This window comes from Enhydra lutris, unplaced genomic scaffold (genome assembly GCF_002288905.1).
Source record: "Enhydra lutris kenyoni isolate GAN:26980312 unplaced genomic scaffold, ASM228890v2 scaffoldscaffold2, whole genome shotgun sequence".
In the NCBI taxonomy this organism is placed as follows: domain Eukaryota; kingdom Metazoa; phylum Chordata; class Mammalia; order Carnivora; family Mustelidae; genus Enhydra; species Enhydra lutris.
Window position 1 is genome coordinate 58815912 of NW_019154086.1, and position 26057 is coordinate 58841968.

General features: G+C 36.8%; 2 protein-coding genes across 2 annotated transcripts in view; one reads left to right on the top strand and one right to left on the bottom strand.

Annotated features, from left to right (window-relative positions):
• LOC111151642 (DAZ interacting zinc finger protein 3) overlaps window positions 1-8490 on the bottom strand; it is a 104339-nt gene extending 95849 nt beyond the window's left edge. Inside the window, exons 1-2 of the mRNA XM_022509771.1 lie at window positions 8476-8490; window positions 7651-7750 (exon numbers count right to left, since the gene is read on the bottom strand). Of these exons, the coding sequence (XP_022365479.1) occupies window positions 7651-7682 (32 nt within the window). The 5' untranslated portion in view covers window positions 7683-7750; window positions 8476-8490. The remainder of the gene's footprint in view (window positions 1-7650; window positions 7751-8475) is intronic.
• A 14922-nt stretch (window positions 8491-23412) lies between these two features.
• The window catches only part of LOC111149082 (cell proliferation regulating inhibitor of protein phosphatase 2A), a 33262-nt gene continuing 30617 nt past the window's right edge, over window positions 23413-26057 (top strand). The window contains exon 1 of the mRNA XM_022505993.1: window positions 23413-23576. Within this exon, the coding sequence (XP_022361701.1) occupies window positions 23469-23576 (108 nt within the window). The 5' untranslated portion in view covers window positions 23413-23468. The remainder of the gene's footprint in view (window positions 23577-26057) is intronic.

The window sequence follows — 26057 nt, forward strand, 5'->3', positions numbered from 1 at the left end:
TTTCCTTTGCTGGGCAGAAGCTTTTGGTCTTGATGAAGTTCCAAAAGTTCATTTCCACTTTTGTTTCCTTTGCCTTTGGAGACATATCTTGAAAGAAGTTGCTGTGGCCAATGTCGAAGAGGTTACTGCCTATGTTCTTCTCTAGGATTTTGATAGATTCCTGCCTCATGTTAAGGTCTTTTATCCATTTCAAGTTTATCTATCTGTATGGTGTAAGAGAATGGTCAAGTTTCATTTTTCTGTACATAGCTGTCCAATTTTCCCAGCACCATTTATTGAAGAGACTGTCTTTTTTCCACTGGATAATTTTTCCTGCTTTGTCGAAGATTATTTGACCATAGAGTTGAGGGTCCATATCTGGGCTCTCTACTGGTCTATGTGTCTGTTTTTGTGCCAGTACCATGCTGTCTTGGTGATCACAGCTTTGTAGTAAAGCTTGAAATCACACAAAGTGATGAACCCAGTTTGGGGTTTTTTTGTTTTTTTGTTTTTTTTCAAAATGTCCTTAGCAATTCAGGGTCTCTTCTGGTTCCATACAAATTTTAGGATTGTTCCAGAACTTTGAAAAATGCTGGTGGAATTTTGATTGGGATGGCATTGATAGTATAGATGGCTCTAGGCAGTGTAGACATTTTAACAATGTTTATTCTTCTGATTCATGAGCATGGAATGTTCTTTCATCTTTTTGTGTCTTCTTCAATTTCTTTCATGAGTGTTCTATAGTTCTTCGAGTACAGATCCTTTACCTCTTTGGTTAGGTTCATTCCCAGGTATCTTATGGTTATTGGTGCTATAGTAAATGGAATCAATTCTCTAATTCTTCTATATTTTCATTGTTAGTGTATAAGAAAGCAACTGATTTCTGTCCATTAATTTTGTATCCTGCCACATTACTGAATTGTTGTGTGGATTCTAGTAGTTTGGGGATGGAGTCTTTTGGGTTTTCCATATGAAGTATCATGTCATCTGCAAAGAGAGAGAGTTTAAATTCTTTGCCAATTTGAATACCTTTTATTTCTCTTTGTTGTCTGATTGCTGTTGCTAGGACTTCTAGTACTATGTTGAACAATGATGAGAGTGGACATCCTTGTTGTATTCCTGATCTCAAAGAGAAGACTGTCAACTTTTCCCCATTGAGGATGATATCTGCTGTGGGTTTTTCATAGATAGATTTTATGAAGTTGAGGAATGTTCCCTCTATCCCTATACTTTGAAGTGTTTTAATCAGGAACAGATGCTGGATTTTGTCAAATGCCTTTTCTGCATCAACTGAGAGGACCATGTGGTTCTTCTCTCTTCTGTTATTAATTTGTTCTATTACATTGATTGATTTGCGAATGTTGAACCACCCTTGCATCCCATGGATAAATCCTACCTGGTCATGGTGGATGATCTTTTCAATGTACTGTTGGATCCTATTAACTAGGATATTGTTGAGAATCTTGGCATTGAAATTCATCAGGGATACTGGTCTGAAATTCTCCTTTTTGGTGGGGTCTTTGCCTGGTTTGGGGATCAGGGTAATGCCGGCTTCATAAAAAGAATCTGGAAGTTTTCCTTCTGTTTCTATTTTTTGAAACAGGTTCAGAATAGGTATTATTTCTTCTATGAATGTTTGGTAGAATTCTCAGGGAATCCATCAGGTCCTGGGCTCTTGTTTTTGGGAGGTTTTTGATCACTGCTTCAATCTCGTTACTAGATATTGGTCTATTCAGGTTGTCAATTTCTTCCTGATTCAGCTTTGGAAGTTTATAGGTTTCCAGGAATGTATCCATTTCATCTAGGCTGCTTAATTTATTGGCATATTAACTGTTGATAATAATTTCTGATGATTGTTTCTATTTTCTTGGTGTTAGTCGTGATCTCTCCCCTTTTATTAATAATTTTATTAATTTGGGTCCTCTCTCTTTTGGATTAGTTAGGTCAATGGTTTATCGATCTTATTCTTTCAAAAAACCAGCTTCTAGTTTTGTTGATGTGTTCTACTGTATCTCTAGTTTCTATCTCATTGATCTCTAATCTTGATTATTTCCCTTCTTGTGTGTGGGGGTGGCTTAATTTGTTGATGATTCTCCAGTTCTTTATGGTGTAAAGAGAGTTGGTGTATTCTGGATTTTTCAATTTTTTTGAGGGAGGCTTGGATGGCTATGTATTTCCCTCTTAGGACTGCCTTTGCCGTATCCCATAGGTTTGGGACTGAAGTGTCTTCATTCTCATTGGTTTCCATGAATTGTTTAAGTTTGTCTTTGATTTCCTGGTTGATCCAAATATTCTTTTCTTTTTTTTAAAGATTTTATTTATTTGACAGAGAGAGAGAGAGAGATCACAAGTAGGCAGAGAGGTGGGCAGAGAGAGGGAGGAAAGCAGGCTCCCAGCTGAGCAGAGAGCCTGATGTGGGGCTCGATCCTAGGACCCTGAGATCATGACCTGAGCCAAAGGCAGAGGCTTTAACCCACTGAGCCACCCAGGCGCCCCTGATCCAAACATTCTTAAGCAGGGTAGTCTTTAGCTTCCAAGTGTTTGAATTCCTTCCAACCTTTTTCTTGCGGTAGAGTTCCAGTTTCAAACCATTGTGGTCTGAAAATATGTAGGGACTAATCTCAACCTTTTGGTATCAGTTAAGCCCTGATTTGTGACCCAGTATGTGGTCTATTATGGAGAAATTTCCATGTACACTTGAGAAGAATGGGTATTCTGTTGTTTTAGGGTGGAATGTTCTGTATATATCTATGAGGTCAAACTGGTCCAATGTGTCATTCAATGCTCTTGTGTATTTATTGATTTGCTGCTTGGATGATCTGTCTGTTAATGAGAGTGATGTGTTAAGATCCCCTACTATTAATGTATTCATATCAATATGATTCTCTTTTTTTTTTTTTTTTTAAGATTTTATTTATTTGACAGAGAGAGATCACAAGTAGACGGAGAGGCAGGCAGAGAGAGAGAGAGAGGGAAGCAGGCACCCTGCCGAGCAGAGAGCCCGATGTGGGACTCAATCCCAGGACCCTGAGATCATGACCCGAGCCGAAGGTAGTGGCTTAATCCACTGAGCCACCCAGGTGCCCCAATATGATTCTTTATCTTGATTAACAGTTGTCTTATGTAGTTTGCTGCTCCTGTATTGGGGGTATAAATATTTACAATTGTTAGATCTTCTTGGTGGATAGACCCTTTAAGAATGATGTAGTATCCTTCTTTATCTCCGACTAGAGTCTTTAGTTTAAAATCTAATCTATCTGATATGAGAATCACTACCTCAGCTTTCTTTTGAGCCCGTTGGCATGAAGGATGCTTCTCCATCCCTTCACTTTCCATCTGGATGTATCATTAGGTTCCAAATGGGTCTCTTGTAGACAACATATGGACGGGTTCTGTCGTTTTATCTAATCTGCAACCCTGTGTCGTTTTATGGAAGCGTTTAGGCTGTTCACATTGAGAATGATTACTGAAAGATACATTTTTAGTGACAACATGTTGCCTGTGAAGTCCTTGTTTCTATAGATTGTCTCTATAAATTACTGTTCTATGACACTCTTGGGTTCTTTCCTTTTTTATAGAACCCCACCCCTTAATATTTCTTGCAGTGCCAGCTTGGTGGTCACATACTCTCTTAAACCTTGCCAGTCTTGGAAGCTCTTTATCTCTCCATCCATTCTGAATGTCGACCTTGCTGGATAAAGTATTCTTGGCTGCATGTTCTTGTCATTTAGTGTCCTGAATATGTCATGCAGCCCTTTCTGGCTTGCCAGGTTTCTGTGGACAGGGTCTAACCTCGTTCTGATGGACCTTCCTCTGTACATAAGGATCTCTTCCCCCTAGCTGCTCTCAAAAGCTCTTGTCTAAAATTATGATTCTTTAGTCTTACAATCAAGTGCCTCGAGGTCTTTCTAGATTCATTGATCTTGGGGGTGTTCTTTCTACCCCTAGGACATGAACGCTGGTTCCATTCCCCAGATTGGGAAAATTTTCCTGGAGAATTTATTCAACTATATTTTCTAGTCTTCTTTCTTTCTCTTCCCCTCAGGGATCCCAGTAATTATGACATTGGAACGTTTCATAGCATCATTTATTTCCCTAATTCTGTTTTCATGGCTTCTAAGCTGTTTGTTCCAGGCCTCCTCCTGACCCTTTTTCTCTATCAGTTTGTCCTCTAGATCACTAATTCTATCTTCTGCGTCGGTTACCCTAGCTGTTAGAGTATTTAGATTAGATTGGATCTCATGGATACCATTTTTAACTTCTTCCCGGTTGGCTTTCACTTCTGCCCTAATTGATTCCATGTTGTCACTAATGGTTTTCTCCAACCTAGCCATTGCCTGGTTAATTGTTACCCTGAATTCCCTTTCCGAAATACTGTTTATGTCCATATCCAATAGCTCTGATGGAGAGGGCACAGTCTCTGAATTTTTGTTGGGTGTTCCTCCTCCTTGTCCTTTTGGTGAAAGGAGGTTGAGGGGATGTGTAGCTAAATATATTAACCGTGATCTAGGCGAGGTGCACCCTGGAAGGCTTCTGAGCAATTCCGTCACTACCAAAAAGAAAGAAAAAAGAAAGAGAGAGAGAGAGAGACAAAAAAAAAAAAAAAAAAAAAAAATGAAGAAAGAAAGAAAAGCCCCAGCCAGAATGGGCCCCAAAGATAAGATTTATAAGTTATAGAAGCAAAAATGTATGGGCAAAAAGACCAACTAAAGTAAATTACAAGAAAAAAAAAATAAAGAACCCAGCCAAAATGAACCCCAAGGACAGGATTTATATAATACCAGAACAAAAATAAATACACAGAAACACTGACAGAAGAAAAAGATAGAAGAAAAATGTGGGTGAGGAAGGTTATTTTGATTCTTCATGGGTGTATCTTGGTATCTTTGTTAAAGGACTCAACTTTCCAGAGATAAAGGAAAATTAAAACTGGTTTATAAATAAGGGTAGTATTGATTAGGGAAAGAGGATTACCTTGAAGCTTATATCTATATGCATATTTAAAAAATAGAAAAGAAAAAGGAAAATACACGTATATGTATGAAAAATGTTCAAGTTAAAAGGTTATTATGGAATACATTGTATTAAACCTCTAGTTGTAATGGTAAGTTGTTTAAAAAAAATTAAGAAGAACAAGAACAGTGAGAACAAATTAAAAAGTTGTATCTATGAAATAGAAACAGGTTTTAGGGCAATACTGGGAGCTTAATGTATTGTTTTCCCCTAATATTGGGGTTTTACAGTTTTATGGGGACCCTGTAGTGGTTGTCCTCTCATTATTTTGGCTGGCTTTCTGGGAGGGCGGGGGAAGCTGCCACATTTTTTTTCAGTCAGGTTTGCTTGAGTTGAATCCTCCTGCCCCCTATCAAGGGGCTGGGCTCTGTGGAAACTGGTTTTTCAGGCTTTTGCTCTCTGGAGACTTTTGTTCTTTGGCAGCGTTTGGGGTCTTTTTGGAGGTTTCATAGAAAGCAAACTGTGCCCAGACCTCCACCTTAGGGAGAAGCCTCAGTCTGCTCCCCTCTGGGTGGTCCAGAACACACAGACTCCCCCTCTGTAAACTCCACTGAACCATGCAACTTCCCACAGGCAGTGCACGTCCCCAGCCACCGTCTCAGGGGTTGCCAGAAGCACCCACTTGTCTCTGCACCCCCGCGCTGGTAAAACTGCAAGCGATACTGGTCCAGGGAGCCTGCTTCCAGTGGCTGCCCTTGCCGGGACTGCTGTCTGGGATTCAGCCCTCAGGGTTTCACAGGTTGCTGCCTGTAGAGAGCTCCCGACCAGAGATTTCGCTGAGTTCCTGGGAGTGTCCAGACTCTCAGCGGGGCCTAGAGATCATCCAGTGAGTGCATGCAGAAAACACTCTGGTGCGGATGGGGATCTCAGTTCCAACCGTGGTCACACAGTGAGCGCAGAGTGCAAAAGGCTGTGGTTCTAGAAAGCACCCACCAGACTCCCTCATGGGGGTGGGAGTGCGCCCCAGCCAAGCCCAAGCAGTGGTGCAAGCCTCGCAACACTGGGGGCTTCGGGACCAGAAACTGGAGGCTCTGCCACTGCACTCTGTCTGGCATGGGTGGTCGCTGGCAGTGTCTGTCATGGGACCATGTGCTTAGGCCTGTGCCCATGACTGCCTGATTCCACCAGTTGCCCCTCAAGATCTTTTAGCTCTTTTTAAATGTTTTTAACAAGACTCCAAGTTAATGATGGTCCCCAACCATAGGGCACTTTCATATTGGGGTATTACTTTCCAAAGGGTCACTTCTAGTGGCTCCTTCCCCCTTCTGTTTATCCTCTGATATCAGTCCGATTGTTCCCACTCTGCTTTTACCTACTGGTGTCTTCTGCATACCCCCTCCCCCAGAGATCCAGAAGTGTATAATCCTACATCTCAGGCTGATTTCATGGGTGTTCAGAGTGTTCTGGTAGATAATTAGCTCACTTTAGGGGACAGGTTGAAATAGGGTCTCCTACTTCTCCACCATCTTGCCCCTCCTCCTAATAGCATCCATTCTAATGACCCGTGAATCTATACTTCAGCCTTGCTTTTTGACACTACTACAAATTTCTAACCATCTACTCAACAACTTACAACTTAAGATATTTTACCAACACCTCAATTTCCTCATGTCCAAAACTGATTCATCATCTGTCCTCTCTTTCTCATGCACACATTAAACCTGTCTCCATTTTTTAGCCCCATATTAGTTAATGGTACATATCTTCTTCCGGTCCTTAGAAACCTTTGAGTCATCTTTCTCTTTTGCCCCTTTTTTCATATTTAAGCAGTCATGGAATTCTATTGATTCTAGTTGTACAAATTCCTTCTGTTTTCTACTCCTACCACTGCAAGACTTCATCAGCTTCTTCCTGAGCTATTACTAGTGTTTTATTTTGTTGTCTCTTCCTTCCCATCACCAAGAAATATTCTTTCCAAAATACAGTGTAAGATTTCCTTTTTTTAAAAAAATGTCATTGGTTCTGCACAAAATAAAGCTAAACTTCTTAGAAGACAGTTGAAATCCTCCCAATCATTTATCTTAAGTACTTTTTCTTGTTGTTTCCTTCCATTTCTACATACATCAAAATGCTTCTTATCCTTTAATGTTCAGTTCAAGTGTCATCTGGTGGAAACCTACTCAACCCCAGTCAGTCATTATTGTTCCTTTCTACATATAACCATGGCATCATGCATGCACTGTGCCTAAAAATATAACTTTTTATATATTTTCCTACTACATTTTCATTCTAAGTACCCAAATTTTTGTCTGTCTTTATTCTCTAAGTACCAAGGAGGTACTTTACATTACAAGCATTACAGTAAATCCTTGTAAAATAAATTAATAGATCACATTAATCTATTTGGTGAGAATGTCCACACTAGCAAGCTGTAGTACATTTCTCAATTCTTAACTCTTTAGCCAGAGTGTGGCCCTTAAGAGACATTTATTAGATCTAGTAATTAGACTTATTAAATCTAGTAATTAGATTTCACGCAGTCTATATCCCCCCCAATCAAAGTCGCTAAATTATCTCCAAGCATAAGGGTATCTCAATCACACTAGCTTCCCAAAGGGTATCTCAATCACACTCACTTCCCAAAGTTATGTGGAAAGAACAAATGTTGTATCTTCAAAATGCAATAAATGTGGTTGGTTTTGTCACCCTATCACTTACCTTGTAAAAAACTCTTCTGATAGAGAATCCATGCTCCACAATGTTGTTTTGCAAAAGTCTTATTCCAATGCTTGCAGACTTTTACTACTGATGCTTAAAGCTGTAAGAAAAGTATATTTTTAGTGGGAAGGTAGAAGGATTACATTCTTTTTCCCCACTATAAAAATATACATGATAATTGAAGAAAACTTTGAAAGAGGTATAAAAGAAAATGAAAATTACGTGGTTTCACCATCCAAAGATAAGTCACTGTCTACACTTCAATATGCTCTGTCCAAGCATAAGTATATCTTACAAATTTGTAATCACACTGAATAAACAATGTTCTACAATACAATTTTCACCACTGAACACTGTATCAAAAGCATTTTGTTATTTTACACCCCTACTATGTATTCTCACCATATCAACGCAATAATGTATCAACACAACAACTAGTTGACTGGGGTTTCCTAGACCATTACTTTATAGATGGACATTTAGTCTGTTTCCTATTTTTTCATTAATTAATTTTGTGGTAAACTTCACCATCCATAAGCCTTTTCTGTATTTATGATTATTTGCTTACAAGAAATTCTCAGAAGCAAAATTTCTATAATTTCTATAAGAAATTCTCAGAAGTAGAATTTCTCAATCAAAAGACACAAATATTTTAAGTCTCAGTGCACATTGCTAAATGGCTTCCCAAAAGGTTCATACTAATTTATTTTCCAGAGTGTATGAGTTCCTATTTAACACAATCTTCAATAACACTAATTGTTTTGTTTTCTTTTAGTCTAAAGGTTAACATTTAGTCACTTTCCCCCAATAGATATGATTCTGTACCTTCATAAAATAGGAAAGGAAGAATGTATACTTTCTGGTTCAAATGTCAATGAACGCTGTGGATGTTTCCTCAAAAAGAAAAAAAGCCTGCAGCAACACAAAACAAAAAGAAGACAGTGTCCATTAGAATATCTATTTATATAGCTCTCTACTTAACTATTCCAAAAACAATTCTTCTAAAATTAGTCACATTTACTCCCTGATGTTTATAGCTGTACAATATACAATAGCCAAATTATGGAAGCAGCCCGGATGTGCATCCATAGATGAATGGATAAAGATGTGGTATATATGTATGCAACGGAGTATTATTCAGCCATAAAAGAGAATGAATCTTGCCATTTGTAATGAAATGGATGGAGCTACAGAGTATAAAGCTAAGAAAAATGACCAGAGAAAAGCAAATACTATAAGATTTCACTCACATGTGGAATTTAAGAAACAAATGTGTGAAGGAAAAAAGAAAGAGACAAACCAAGGAACAGACTCTTAAATAGATAACTGATGGTTACCAGAAGGGGGAGAGGGGTGGAGTTTGGGTTAAATAAGTGATGGAGATTAAGAAGTGCACTTGTGGTGATGAGCACCAGGCGATATATAGAATTGTTGAGTCACTGTACTGTACACCTGACACGGATATAACACTGTATGCTAACTAACTGGAATTAAAATAAAAACAACAAAAAAAGAAACATATCTTAATGAAAGATGTTACTGGAAAGAAGGTATATATACAGTGTAGTTTTGGCTTCTCCCATATGCTTCTATATATAACTTTGTATATTCTTGTATCTTAATGAAGGATTTTTTTTTATAGAAGGTTAAGAACAGTGTAGTTTCAGTAAGTTGAACACACTATTCTCATATGCTTCAACACATAAGTTTATAAACATATAATGAAAGAAGATGTTACTTAAAAGAAGGTATATACTACAGTGTAATTTCAAAGAGTTAAGGTTAAAACTCATTTGTTTCTAAACATAAGCTTATAAATATATCTGAAAAAAAATTAATCACATTTTTCTGTATTTTTGAAAGTTCAAGCCTCCAGACTCCATTGTTTCCTGCTAGGCTGATTTCCCTTTCTAATCCCTTTGAACATCAGGAAGTATTAGAGCAAATATGTGAAACTACTGTTCAGTACTTTGGGACAGATAAAGAAATGATGAAGAAAAAGAAAAGAAAGTGATAGCAACAGCACAAAGAAACCAGACCTAGAGTGCCTTGCTGCCAAGCCCAAGACTAGAAAAAATTTCTCATTTCTTGCCTCTAAACCACTTATTTATCCTAATAACTGGATAGCCAGTTTCTCTAATAGCACAGCCATAAGTTAGATCATAGAGCTTTCGGAGGCCCATTATTAAAAATGCAATTCAGCATAGGGAATTCCTAAATCAAGAAAACATGCTCCACAAGATCATTCCCAAGTCACTTATTAAGAATTCAGATTGCATTTACTCAAAGAAACACTATTTTACCTGATACTGACTCTCCCTAAATGCCAGAAAAAGACAAGACATAGAAAAGAAGTATTGGCAGGACCTGACCCCTCATAAGCCTTGAGGTCTAAGTATCCTGTCATTAGTGAACTGGCAACTCAGTGCCTGGCTAAAAGAAGTCCCAAACTGGTATTCCTAATTATGATATTGCCTATACCTATATTCTATGTTTGACTTACACCAGCTCTAAATTACACAGATAAGTCTTGAGAGACAAGGGTAACTCTCCAACAATTCAATGGATACTTCTTAATCAAAACACAAACAAGCAAAATAAGTCAATTAGAGAAAGACAATAATCATATGATCTCTCTGATATGAGGAATTTGAGAGGCAGGGTGGGGGGTCCTGGGGGGCAAGAAGGGAAAAAATTAAACGAGATGGGACCAGGGAGGGAGACAAACCATAAGAGACTCTTAATCTCAGGAAATAAACTGAGGGTTGCTGGGGTGGGGAGGGATAGGGTGGCTGGATTATGGACATTGGGGTGGGTATGTACTATGGTGAGTGCTGTGAATTTTATAAGACTGATGATTCATAGACCTATACCCCTGAAGCAAATAATACATTATATGTTAATAAACAAACAAACCACAAACATTTACACACACACACACATACACACACACACACACAGATTTCTATCTAAATTTCCTCATCTACTAACAAGTGTTGATGAGGTTGTGGAAAAAAAGGAACCCTCATACACTGTTGGTGGGAACAGAAATTGGTACAGCCCTTGTGGAAAAAAGTATGGAGGTTCCTCAAAATACTAAAAACAGAAATACCACATGATCCAATAATTCTATTAAGTACCCAAAGAAAATGAAAACACTAATTTGAAAAGATATAAGCACCCCTATTTATTGAAGCATTATTTACAATAGCTAAGATATGGAAGCAACCCAAGTGTCTGTCAATAGATGAATGGATGAGGAAGATATAGTATATATACATACACATAATACAATGAATTATTACTTCATAATAAAAAAGGATGAGATCCTGCCATTTGTTAACAACATATGTGGATCTAGAAGTACTCTGCTAAATGAAATAAGTCAGACTAAGCAAGACAAATACCTAAAAACAAAACAAATGAATAAACAAACATAAAGCCGTATCAGACCTATAAATACAGAGAAGTGATGGTTACCAGAGGAAAAGGGATTGGGGCATAAGCAAAATGAGTGAAGAGGAGTAGGAGATACAGGCTTCCAGTTATGAAATGAGTAAGTCATGGGAATAAAAGGCATAATATAGGAACACAGTCAATAATACTATAATAATGTATAGTGACAGATGGTAGCTACACTTGTAGTGAGCATAGCATAACCTAGAGAAATGATGAATCAGTATGTTGTACACTGGAAACTAATGTAACATTGTATGTCAACACTTTAAAAAAGTTTAAAAAAATAAATTTCTTCATTTAAACACCTCTTAGCTTCTCCTCCATCCCTAACAAAGTTATGTCTTGCTGTCAGGATAACTCACCTATGCAGAATCCAATTCTCCTAGGTAAATTATTTTATAGTTTCTCTTATTTTCAAAAACTCAATAAGCAGAATCATGTAACTATTTAAATTTGCATTCCATGTTTAATACCAGTGAAAGATACAATCTAACCCTAATAATGAAGCAGAGCGACGTTATTCTTTCACATTAGATCGGCTCTACTTCATCTCTTCAATAAAGCTGTACAGAAAAGTACATAGCTTTGAGAATTCTAGGATTGTGATTATACTGTTTTTCTTTTATGTTTTCTATAACCTCCCAGCTTGTTTTAATAAAAAGTAAGTCAGGCAATATCTCACCACAGAATTTCTAAACACACATGCTTTTTCTAAACAAAGTAATCGCCTCATTTCCAGAATTTAAAAGCCCAGACACAGATACCTCTCACTCTGATAAGCTCTCTTTCAGCCAGTTGTTTACACAGGTCAAAGGGAGCCTGAGAAAAGGGAAGAAAATTCTCAGGCAATAAGGTAGAGAAGGCCTCTGGTAAGCTATTCAGTGTCCGGCTTAAAAAAGAAAAGGGCATATTAAAAAATCAGAAGATATTTGGATCCCGAATTAAGAGTTAAGAAAAGCTAATGGCTTTTTCAATCTGCTTAGAAATACAACCTGAGCTGAATCCCTGTGATGAAAGGTTTTTCAGGAGAGTATCATCAACCCCATCATTTCCCAGGAGCTAAGCAGATCATGTGTGGCACAGCCCACTGCAAACAGCAGCAGGGACAGCAGCAGAGGCAGCGGCAGCACTTTACAGCCTCTGTGGGGAAGGAAGGGGTCAGTGCCTACCTAGCAATGGAAAGGAAGTAGCCAGCCTGAAACGTTAACACTGTGCTTCTAAAATAATCCAGAGTAATCATTATTCTAGAAGAGGCTAAAGGAAACCTTTAAAATAAGAGTTAACATAGGAGAATGGATGGATCTGGTTTCCCATGGGGTATTAAATTTTTATAAATATATTATTTATTTACTTGACAGAGAGAGAGAGAGAGAGTAACAGAGGTAGAAGCAGACTCCACACTGAGCAGGAAGGCCATTGTAGGGCTTGATTCTAGGAACCTGGGATCATGACCTGAGCCCAAGGCAGACACTCAACTGACTGAGTCACCCAGGCACCCCAGTTTATAGCACATCTTTGTCCACCAAGCAAAATGATTTTATCCATGGGTTATTCTACTGGTTGAAAAATAAGGTATTACCACCCGTATCTTTACAACAGGAAGATGCCTTTCTTATTGCTCCCTCTGAGCTCCTAGCTCCCACTTTCCCTCTTATCTCCTGAAATTAGAGCAAACTTTTTTTTTTAATGGCAAAGGATTTTCCCATTTTTAAAGTGCTTATTATCAGAGAGAACACAGCTTTTGCTTACAGTTGTTTAATCATTCATTCAAATGTTTACCTTATAGCACTCTTGTCATCTCCCCAAACACTATGTGAACACATTGTTTTTTAAATCCACTCAAGTGCTCATCTTAAGTCACCCAATAAAGTGATCAAGTTAGGGGCCAAACAAGTTCTTGTTTCAATGTGTGAGTAGATATCCTATGAATTCGCTACAGATCACACAATGCCAGATAGAAAAAGGGAGTATCAAGTGTGCAAAAACAGTAAAAATAAGACTCACTTTTCACAATGCCATTAGCTTGAAAATAAAATAATATACTTGGTATTTTTCAGAAAAGAAATTCAGTTATGAGAACTTTTCTTTTCCCACTAAATCAGGGTTCCTCAATCTTGGCACTATTTACATTTTAGGTTGGATGGTTTTTTGTTATGGGAAGATGTACTATGCATTTTTAGGATATTTAGGAGCACCTCTGCCTTCTACCTAATAGATGACAGTAGCAAACCTATCCCACCTCTCGGCTCCATTGTGAAAAGCAAAAACATCTCCAAACTCTGCCAAATGTGTCCTGGGGGACAAAACGCCCCAGTTGAAAACCACCCAACTGCTTAAAAGTGAAAAGATTAAGAAAATACATAACAGATTGCTCTGAGGAAGAACAGTAAGACTATCTGGGATTTAAGCAGCATGTACAAATACAAGCAAATCTTTGTCTACAAGAAAGAAATGACATAAAATATCTTATTTAGATTTCGTCAAGGTCAAAAGTTGAGAGACTGCACAGCACTGGTAGTTAAGAGCAGAGAAACACTGGAGTCAGTCTGCAAGGATATACAGAACTGCTCTGACACACCTTGGCTGTGCAACTTTGTTTGAAACTTGTCAACATCTGTGCTTCAGTTTCCTCATCTGAAAAACAGGGATAAAGGTGGTCCCAGCTTCACAGGTTATCAAGATTAAATGTTTAAAACATGTAATAGTACAGTACCTCGGACACAGTAAGCACTATATAAATGTTACTATCATTATCACCATCATCAAATCTTGTTTAAATTTGTAGCACAATCAGTTCACTTTTCTTCCAATTCTCTACTTCGATGGAGAATTGCTATTATGGAGAGGAATGATAATAATGAGCTTAAGAATTGGGACAAAAAAACCACATCTATCAAATATATCCCACATGGCACAAATGGCAGCTACTATGCACATTTGGCACCTTGCATTTTTCACATCAGGACACATATATATCTCCAACATGGCATGATATGCCATTTTACCAGACAACTATTGATAAACACTTCCTCTTAATTTCTTTTTTCCTTTTGTTATTACTAACAATGCTGTAATAAACAACCTTGAACATGCAACTTGGTAAAATTTTTATAGCCATTTTCAAAAGCTAGATTTACTATATCAACACTGAATTAAGTACACTTAATAGAAGTTCATGGGTCTATTAGCAAAATAGACTCTGGTAATGCTTCTTAACACTTCTGCTAGATTTTTTTTTAAAGATTTTATTTATTTATTTATTTGTCAGAAAGAGAGAGAGAGAGAGCACACAAGCAGGCAGAGGCAGGCAGAGGTGAAGAGAGAAGCAGGCTCCCTGCCAAGCAAGGAGCCCGATGCAGAACTCGATCCCAGAACCCTGGGATCATGACCTGAACCGAGGGCAGCGGCTTAACCCACTGAGCCACCCAGGCGTCCCCATTCTGCTAGATTTTATCAAAAGAATTCCAAATTCCTTGAAGTTGAGATGTGAGATGTTTTGATCTGTATGGGCAGTAATTTTTCAAGGCTTTAAAAAAAATATGAAAAGGACACTTTATAGGAGTAAACCAAGACATTTGCGATGGGACTGCCTTAAAACCAACATTTTATCTATTATTGATCTGATTATGTCTGCTAGGCAAGCAGCAACAGCCATTCCTGTGGCTTTTTTTGTTTTTTTTTTTTTAAGATTTTATTCATTCATTTGACAGAGAGAGAGAGACCACAAGTAGGTAGAGCAGCAGGCGGCGGTGGGGGTGGGGAGCAGGCTCCCCGCTGGGCAGAGAGCCCAATGCAGGGCTGGATCCCAGGACCCTGAGATCATGACCTGAGCCCCTGAGCTGAAGGCAGAGGCCCAACCCACTGAGCCACTCAGGAGCCCCTCCTGTGGCTTTTAAAGTCATAAAGTAGGTGCTCTGTGGCTTTAACACTCCGAAAGTCTTAATTTCTCAAGTGTGAGCTCCAAGTAGACTAGAATGGCTAGGACCATTCATTCAAGTTAGACTCAGATTGTACGATTATTTTGTTACTAGCTGTGTTTAGAGTGAACAAAATATATGGATTATTTGGTTTTCTAATTTTCCATTAATTTCTTCCATTTTTACATTTGTTCAACAATGTACCTAGACACAGGTAGCCAAACATTATTTTACCCCAAAGAAAAATGGTTTTCTTAGGCAAACTTCAGGAATGATGGACGATGCTTGGAAAATCTTTGTAAAAGTTATGAGAAACTGAAGATCCTTCCTGCCCCAAAAGATCAGGGCATTCACTATCTCAGCTCTTGTCATTTTGCAAAAATCATTATTAACCTTGTCTGGCTGCTTGTCAGAAAGCAAGAACCCTGCAATGTATACACAGTACCCCTTATAAATCTGCCAAAATAGGACATATCTTTGCCAAAATTAGCTTGTCAGAAGTGGGTTTTTAATTCTCTTCAGATCTATCCAGTCAGTTACTTCTGGACTTACACAACAAACCTATAGAATATATCTTAATTTGTTTTCAATATTTGGAATGTACTTACAATGAATATGCACAGGTTAGGATTTACCTGGAAAAAAAATCCAGGTATTAAAATACCCATCAGTTTCAGATTATTTATGGGTAGCACTGCCAAAACCACGCTGTTCCGAAATGTAGCTAGAAACCATTCAAAGGAGTACATGTTACCAGTAAGCAAATTTTCAAAGTGGAATATTTTCAGTAATGTTGTTGTTACTGTTGTTAGACAATAATGAAAAAAAAAGAAAAGGAACAAGACAGAATGTTGAGAAATGACACAGGTAGAGATGATAATCAAGAAGGAAGTGGAGGACACAATATACACTTGACTCTCACCACCAATGACAAAGCCTACAATACCCAAATCCAAACTGCTCTACCAATGTAAGAACACTGATGGGCTCCCATTATCTCAGAAAGAAATGTGTTTGTAAGAAAGATTTAGTTGAGAAGGTAAGTCAAACTTTGGGTTAGGAAGAGTTTTATGTCATAAAATTAATTGGGTATATAAGCTTTTATTTCATCAAAAATAAATTATTTTCATCAGTTTCAATGTGTGTAGCCCTAGGCTGAGTACTTATGTACAGTGAATTCACATTTGTGTGAATACCCAACTCCGATATAAAAACATTACTGTAATCCATTCTTAAAAGTAAGAAACCGAGGGTTAGAGAGTTCATATTGCTAATAAATTAATAAAAGCAGAAACTTGGGCCCAAGTTCACCAACTACCAATTCCATGTTCTTTCCACTATGTCTCATTAAGTGCAGTATGTAACTTTATGTAAGCATGGTGTTCAATTATGAGCTGAACTAAATAATGTGCATAAAGACTAATACTCAAAACTATTTACATGGTCTTACTGGTTAGTAAATGATGCTGCAAAGATAAAACATATTAACATTTCATAATACACTACTCTCGTCAGTTTTTGCTAAGAGAATCCATTTGTTCAACAAAACAATTCAGAAAAATGCCAGGTACTACATGTGGCACTGAAATGAACAGTAATTATTGAATATCTAAATGCTCTGTTAAGGTTAACGATTTTGGAAAAGTCTCTAAATTTTTTTGATCACATGTATCTAAAGCAATAAATCTAGGAATACACTGAAAATATATGAATAGCAGCTCATTTATGAATTATATGCAGGTATTACTATAATATAAAACAAAGAATGAGATTAAAAAAAGTAAAATATTTGAATATTTGCTCCCATACTCTAACAGCTTCACATACCCCAAGGCATGCATATTCCACTTTGGAAAGTGGAGAACGACTTCATATTTTACTTCAAGAAACAGTTATCTACCCCTTCCATGAACTTAATCGTATCTACTTTCTGAAAGACTAGAAATTTAAAAATGGCATATGCAAAGGACTCTGCTCTGTTCAAAGTAGGTCTTCAATAAATACTAGTTATAATTAAAAATGATTACTGTACCTTATTTTAAAATAAAATTATATCACTTATCTTTATCTACAAAACTGGATTCAGAAACAATCGATAATACTTATGTTAAAAAAAAAAAAGGCAACCTTCTGCTACTAGGATATGAAAGATGTAAAAATGGGGCAAAAAAACACTAACCCAAATTATCCAAACCATGTATTCAGACTAAAACTGAATTTTGTAAAATGTACAGAAAAAAAAAAAAAAATCATGGATTGTCTGAAAAGTGAAAAAGTTAATTTTACAGTTTGGCAAATCATTTAGAGATTCAGCTGAATTTTAATAGTTGATTGGGAAAAGAAACAGGAAGAATAAATGAAAAGAGAATAATTTGGGCTTATTTAATAGGTCTTCACCTTTGTGTTGAATGAAACATTTCTGAAAAATGAGAGCTGAAATTCTACAGACTTTGTTTTCTGGCTCGGCATAAAGGGCAAAATTGATTTAATATCAATATTTGAATTGTTTTAACCACAGTAAGACAAGGTATCTAAATAACCCCATGCCTAGACCTCTGCCAGTTTTCTACCACTAGATTTCTTTGCCTTGAATCTTGAGAACCTGGGCCAATGGAAATTTTGTTCTACCTGCTGTTTATTCCTACAGTCCCCTACTTTACATCTGGCCTCATGTCCCCACTGAATAGAAGCCCCCCAAAGTCAGGAATTTTCTTTTTATTATTATTATTTTTTTAATCCTTCTGTTTTATCCCCACTGCCTACAACAGCATCTGGCAAACTTTAAGCACTCATTACTGATTTAGAGAATGAAACTATCCATCCTTCTGCACACTGCAAGTCCTCTGAAGGACTCTGCCAATCTAGAGTTCTCCTTTAGAGGTCAAAAGTAGCCCACATATTACTTTAAGACTGATCACCGCAGGTAATGACAGAATAAAGACATGACCTCTATCTTCTGGCAATTACTTCTCCATGTTCTTTGTTGGTTCCTCTAAATATTTAAGTACCCTATGGTTCACTGTTTTTATTCATACTCACCCTTGATAATTTAGGTTCAAGGCTTTAAATTTCTATCTTCAGTCTTATCCTCTCTGTTAACATTAAATAATATATTCAACAGCCCATTCGGCATCTCCTGGATGTCTAGTAGATACTGCAACATAACTGAAACTGAGCTCTATATAGTACCCTCTACCTACAAAATGGCTGAAGCAGCCTCTCAGCCAAGTCAGGTCTAGATCAGACAACTGCAGTCAAACCCACAGAAATAAATGCTTATGGTTTTCACCACTGAGTCTTAGGTGATTTGCTATGCAGCAAATACTCAACAGTATGCTATACTATCTAAAATTCCAACACTCTATCCTGATTGATACCTCCGATCCCTCTTTTTTTCCCTCCATAGCACTTACTACTACTTTCATATATTTTACTTAATAGGTCTTATTTGTTGTCTATATCTCACATTAAAATAAAAGGTCTAGTTGGGTAGAAATTTTTTCTGTTTGATTCACTGTTATAGTGCTCGCTTCGGCAGCACATATACTAAAATTGATTCACTGTTATAACCCCAGCACAGAGAAATGTACTTACCACTCAAGCACTCATTAAATGTATGTGGGTGAACCAACAATCAGCCACATACATTTATGTTCACACCTCTGGTATAATTCTCATATTACAACATTTAGTATTCTATACACTTTGCATCTCTGTCAAAAATTTGTATCTTCATTCAATCTGATTTATCTAACAGAACTTAAGCCCTGGTCATGACACAATAAAAATTTCCATTTTACTCTTCAGTACTGAAGACATGTTAAGTTTTTCCAAAAGAAATAAAGGAGCTAGACAGCCCTAATATTGAGTTGTAATATCCTAACCAAGTTATTTTTTAAATCTCTTTAATGTGTTTCTAGAACTACAAATTAAGGAAAATATCTATGCAAATATAAAGGACAGCAATAAAAATTTATGGAGAGAAGGAATTTTAGGCCAAACTTTAAGATACTGATTGATATTTTGCCCTAAAAAATACCATGTGTTCCTAAAACTAACTTATTTCTCCCAACAGCACTTATTCTGGTTTGTCTAACAGAATCTAGCTCTTTGAATATGAAAGAATATTAGTATTTTTTAAAAATTGTATCCAATTGGTTAAACTAATTTAACTTTTCTTTTTAAATGAAATACAGACGCTCACCTTAGCTATTGTCGTCTTAAAATCTGTGGGCATGAAATAAATGTTCTTTACAAAATACACATATGATATGTAAGTACTCTAAGCCTAAAACTTTTTAAAACTATAAAAAGAATAAAGAATCTGTATATGGATGGAATTAATAAATATAAAAGTAAAATTAATAATTCTGACAAAAAGAAAAACAATAAAAAAATCAGAGCTGGTTCTTAAAAAGCTGAATGCAAGAGACAAACCCCTAGAAAGCCCAAATAAGAAAAAATACAGATAACATTACAATGAAAAAGGAAATTTAAAACTACAATGAAGAGATTAAGAGAATTACTAGAATCCTGAAGAACTTTCTATCAAAACATCTATAAATCTAGAGAAATAGTTGCTATGTTAAAATAAAGTTCTATTTCCAAACTTAACACAAGAAAAGGTAGAAAAAGGTTATCAGACCTATAATCATTTTACAAATCCAAGTATTTTCTAAAGATCTAACATTAATAAGGTATCAAGCTTGATTTTTATAGGCCAGTTGTATACAATCTACAAGGATCAGATGATTCCAATGTGATACTCATTCTATAACATAGAAAATAGAAAAGCTTCTGATTCATTTTTCAAAAGTAACAAATTCCAAAAGAATTTAAAAAATTAATAAAAAAATTTCAAATATAAAATTCTAAATAACATATTTGCAGCATAGCAAATACAAGGCTTGTTACTATTACCTGTATGACCTTGGGCAAATTATTTCACCTCTCCTTAGCTTTTTCACCTGTAAAAAATGGAGATCGTAATAGTACCTAATGCATGAAGTTGTTATGAAGAGTAATTAGTAAGTATAAAATTCTTAGAATACCACTTGGCATATAATAAATGCTCAATAAGTGAGCATTTAATAAGAACAAAACAGCAACACAATACATTGCATTATCACATTAAAGTGGAAAATGAGATCTATAACAAATATTTGACAATTTTTTTTAAGTAGACATTTTGGAAAATCTTTAAATAAAACAGGTATAAAAGGCAATCTCCTAAACATCTGAAAGTCTATTTACTACAAGCCAATAGCACAAATTATACTAAGTGTTAAAATACTGGTCATTCCCACTCAATGAATAAGGACTAAGATGTTCAATATCACCATAATTATTCCATTTTTTTGGTGTACATTAATGAAATAAAGACAGCAAATACTGGAAGAGATGAAATTATTATTTGCAGATGATATGCAGCTAGAAATTCTAAGAAAGTATAAGCTAAACTCTATTAAAATTAATGAGAGATTTTAGTCAGGGTCTGGATAAAAGATGTATCAAAAATCAGCTTTTTTTTTTTTTTACAGTAGTAGTAAATTAAAATTTTAAAGGAGAAAAAGAGAGCCCAGTCACATTAACAAAAATTATATAATTCCCTGGAAGAAACTTAATACAAGACTATATGATAAATTATATAAAATTTCACTGAACATACCACATACCACATACAACATACCACAACATGAATACTATTAACTACCTCAGCAATATCTGTATCTTCTCAATCACCCAAACTAGAAACTTGAAATCCCACCCTTCACATCTGAAGTAAGAGTCACTAAGTCCTACCAATTTCACCTCATATATATTTTTCAAATTTGTTACCTCTTTGTTATTTCCACTTCAATTACCCTGGTAATCCTTTGCAAAGGCTGCAGCAAATTAAACATTCTCCTTACTTCTAACTTTATCCATCTCAAAATCATAGCCCACCCAGATACAAGGGTAATCAACCTAAAGCACAAACCTAATTAGATCAGGCCCCATTTAAAAACTAGAAATAAAAACAAACAAACTAACTAAAAACTAAAAATCACCACTGAATTCAGGATCAAGAACAATAAGGCCTTTAGCCATCCGGACCAAGCTTCATCTCCTCTTCCTCCTTCCCCCTTTTTTGGTGCCTAAAATAAGGCTGTTTCTCACATTAGGAAATGTATTTCTGCCTAAATACATGGAGGGCTTCTCACAGCTACTATCATTGTACATCCTTCTAACTTTCAACATCAATTTTTAAAGATTTTTTGAGAAAGACATTATATGTTAAAATGAATATTTTACAGAAGAAAAAACAAAATTTATATAACTGCTTAAGTTAAAATGCAGGATTTTAAGGAAAGATGGCATTTACAACTAGCAGCTTTGACCTTTTCCCTTGGCTCAGAATGAGTATGAAGATGTTGCATTTGCTATTATTAGTGAAAAGTCTAACACTAACCAAACTGCTGTCACTACATTTGCCAATGAACCAAGATGTAAATAAAACCTGCTGAAAACGTAATCATACCAGGTAACTACTCTAAATTTCTTTAAGTTGATTAACTCATTTCACCATGGTTTACACCACCTGACATGACTTCATTTTTACTGCTACTCTCACCTTTGCTCTCTACTCCAGTCATAGTGGCAATCCTTGCTTTTCCTGAAAAACTTCATGGTCCCACTTCAGGACCTTTCCCCTAGACAATATGGCTCTCTCCTTCAATTCCTTGAAGCACTTCCTCAAATACTGCTTTCTCTATCTATCCCAACCTCCCAATTCTCTTCTTCCCAATCATCATTACTCTCAAAAGGAATTCTGCTAGTTTTTCTTTCTCCATGTCATTCTCCTTAAAAACTTACTGTTTTTTCCCCCTACCAGAATGTAATTTCCATAACATAGGATTTTTTATTCACTAAATCTCTAGTGCCTAGACAAGTACCTAGTACACTGTAAGCTCTCAACGATCTACTCAATTATTTATTGACCTTATTAAACAGGTACTAATGTTAGCCCGATTTTATCTAATGAAGAAACTGAAGCAGTGAGAATCTGCCTTATGGTCACATAGTAAAAGGTGGAACTAGTTTGTAAGTACAGTCTGCCTTCACTCTTTAAATAACTGCATGATGCCTCTAACTTACATGAATTCCATATGTACTACCTATTTTGTACGTTTCTCCAATTAGACAGTTGCTTCCCAGCAGGGGATACTTCGTCAACTTTGTTCTCTCCTGACTTCTAACCCGTTTTACAATCAATAATTGTTTACAGAATGAACGAAAGCATAGATATCTTAATTACCCAGTTATTTCGACACGTATGTTTCAGCTGGCTAGATTTTCAGATTTAACTAAATTTTTTTAATATAAAAAGAAATCCTCCCTTTAGAAATGTAGTGATGTAAAAAAGTATTTTTTCATTGACAAAACATGACTAATGACGAATGATTTAATTAAAAGGACATGGACTCTACTCTTACAATTTTCTCCAAACTGGTTTTTAAAGCTAAATTCACCATTAGCATACATTAAGCAAAACAAAACAAAAAACCTCCAGAACCAGCTACTCAGTTCATTATACACACATGCACAATAATTATCTTATCAAAAACCGCAAACGACAGTGCCATATTCGTAGACACCGAGATTCAGAAAACATTTGATCATGCCAGATAAAAATAGATACCTTCACTTACAAAAACTGACGCTAATGAGAACACCCTCCGCAGCAATACCTGGCCCTGAAGTCACCAGGACCTAGCTTTCTGGAGTAAGTTTGATGACTATCTTAAGGGCATGACTACCTTGACACAGAATCCCGATAGTCATAGGTTTACTCTGAAAAACAAACATTCCTGGGTGGAAAGGGTGGACACAGGAGAGATTTTAAAAAGAGGACCCTCCCAGGCCGCCTCAAAATCTAGAGCCCAAGATTCTCCTCAGAGCTCCTCACCGTGTCTAGACTAGGGGGAAGCGACCATTTCTCAAGTTCACGTACAAAAGAAAAACCGGCCATCCAGCGTGAAGGCCGAAGAAGCAAACACAAACTGAGAGCTCTGACGAACAAGGACCCCCTTGCGCCTAACCGCCCCTTCGCAAGTTGAGCCGCAATCAGAGTTCTCGCGAGATTTATCGTCTCCGCGCGATCTCGAAGCTGAAACCTCGCGGCTTTATAGCTAAGCGAAGACACGGTGGGTAGTGGGAAGGGGGTTCTGGAAGGACAGCTCCCAACCCCCTTGGTGAACCCAAAGATTTCCTCGACCCTCCTCCCCACTTCTCCCCTTTCTTCATTGAAAGCCGTTTCCCCAGGGAGGAAGGGACTTCCGGAGCTCTACCGGAACCGGAAGCATCGGGAGTGAGGGGGTGGAGCTGAAAAATCAAAAAAAGCGCGGCGAAAGCTGGAGGTGGAAGCGGGCTGGTGGCGGCCCCCAGGAGGGATTGAGGAGGATGCCAATGGACTCCACTGCCTGCTTGAAGTCCTTGCTCCTGACCATCAGTCAGTATAAAGCCGTTAAGTCGGAGGCGAATGCCACCCAGCTTTTGCGGCACTTGGAGGTGAGGGGCTCTGGGGTGAGGGACTAGACGGGCTTCCCTGTAGAAATTCTTAGTTCACGGTGTGGCCGGAGTGTAGCGGCCCCTGCCTAGGAGAGGAAGGGCTGCTCCTCGCTCCTTCAGGTGTAATTTTGCATTTGTAAGGAAAGCAAGGGTCAGCCTTGAATTCCTACCCATCTTCTTGCTCCGCCCCATGTCCCTCCACGTTCAGCTGACTGCAGCTAGAGTGAAGTGTGACTACTCAAAGTCCTAGGAAGAGGGGACGGTGTGACAAAAGGGGAATTTAAGCTGTTTTGGGGATTGGTAGAGGAGAAAGTTCGGAGCTGTATGTTTTCCTTCGTTCCATCGCAACAGAGCCCTTACAGAATAGAATACACAGGAATTCTCGGTGGCGGAGGTGATGGGAAGTGACGATTAAACTTGTTTTATTCCTTGTCCCTTAGGCAGTTTACAATATGAACCAGTTGCTTACTGCTTTTCTTATAACTCATGTTGAACTAAAATTTGAAAAAAAAATTTTTTAACTTTTTTGAGTTAAGAAGCAATCTCACCAGTAACCATAATCCTTTTTTTTTTTTTACCAAAATATATTGCTCACAGTTTTTCAAGCCTAAATTGCTAAATAGCTTTTACTTTTTCTTAGTTCCATTGATTTGTGTCTAGGTCACTTTCTGTTTGTTTTTAAGGTTTTAATCTGTCATTTATTACATATTCATGGAATTCCAACAAACAATGACCTCAGTTTAATAAACAATTTAGCTCAATCGAAGCTTATTTTAATTCTCTCACAGCTCTGTTAACGTAGAATTGAAGATAATTTTACAATATATTCTATTTTGTTGTATTAACAATGATATAGGATATAGGATATAAAGCTAAATTACTAAAGATTAGCAAAATACGTACTACAGAGAGAAGACAATTGCAGCATTAAATATGCCTTCATTTTCTCTGGCTTCACTGATGCTCCTCCTCATGACTTTGGTGCCCAACCTTCCTGAGTACATTTTCTTTTTTCATTCATTATTTCACAAATCCCTGCAAACCTAATAATTATGATGCTAGCTGTTAAATGCTCAGGCTTTGCTTCTCAGTTAGAATAGTACAATGTCCTAGGGGGCTCCAGAAGCCACAGAATGAGCAGTTTTATTTAAGTAGTAGTACAACATTTTGAATAATAATCTGAAACATTACTTCTCTTTGAGAAAAAATGGGTATGCCTTGAATCTGAGAGCCATGTTATAGTGAATTGAAGGAGACTCAGAGAAATTTGAGGCATAGAGACTGACTTCTTGATACTGCACTCCGGAACTTTTAAGGGGTTTACTGAAAACTTTTCTGCCATTTAGAGAGGTAATGTACATACAGTGCATAGTATGCATTAATCTTAAGCTTAGAGTTTGGGTTTTTAACATACATATACAGTACAAGTAGCTACCACCTGTTCCACAGTACAGAATATTTCCAGTCCCCTATAAGGTTTTTTCAATTGTCCCTTCTCATAATGTTCAGATAAGTGGATTCATAAGATATGTACTTTGGTGTCTGGTTTCTTCGATTCTATAAATCTGTGAAATTTATTCATTTCGCACATATGGTAGTATTTATTCTTTTTTATTTCTGCGTAGGATTCCACTGTATAAATGTACCATAGCTTATAGGCTTACAGACGTTCTCCTGTTGATGGGCATTTGGGTTTCTAGGTCTGGATGGAATTTTGAATAAATCTGTTGTAAACATTTGCTTACTTTTTTTGGATATAGGCTCTCATTTATGTACCTAGGAGTGGGATTGATCATGGTAGGTTGATGTTCAGTTTTAGCCGAAACTGCCAAGCAGTTTTCCACAGGTTACACCATTTTTACCTTCCTATCACCAATACATGAAATTTGCTGTCACTCATTCTCATAGATTCTTGGTGTTTTCAGATTTTTAAATTTTAACCATTTTGGTGGGTGATGTTAATGGTAAATATCTTTGTGCATACTTCATGAAAGCAATATCTGAGCATACAAAGAAATGGCTACCATGTAAAAGGAGAAGATTGATTTTGCTATTATGCTGCACTTCTGCAATATTTTTTCTTTATAGCCCCCTGCAGAACCTGAGTTTTGAATTTTTTTATGCTTGGCAGAGCTGAGCTGGTCTCATTCTTAATGGTTTTTTATAGCACTAATGTTACATAATGATTATGAGCACAGATTCAGGAACGATTACTTTCAGTTACGCTGCTGTCTTGGTGTATGCCTCAGTTTACTCATCAGCAAAACAGCACCTAGCATATAGGTATTATGAAGGTGAAAAGAATTAACATATATAGAACAATGCTTAGGCCAAAGTTAAGTGCTGAGATATTAGTTATTACTAAAATAAATTCTATTTGCATGGAAACATCCAAGTAAAGAAGAAAATTTTTAAAGCGATTTTTACATTTTACCTTGTAATAAATAAATATTACATGGCAGAGTACTTACATTGTTGAAA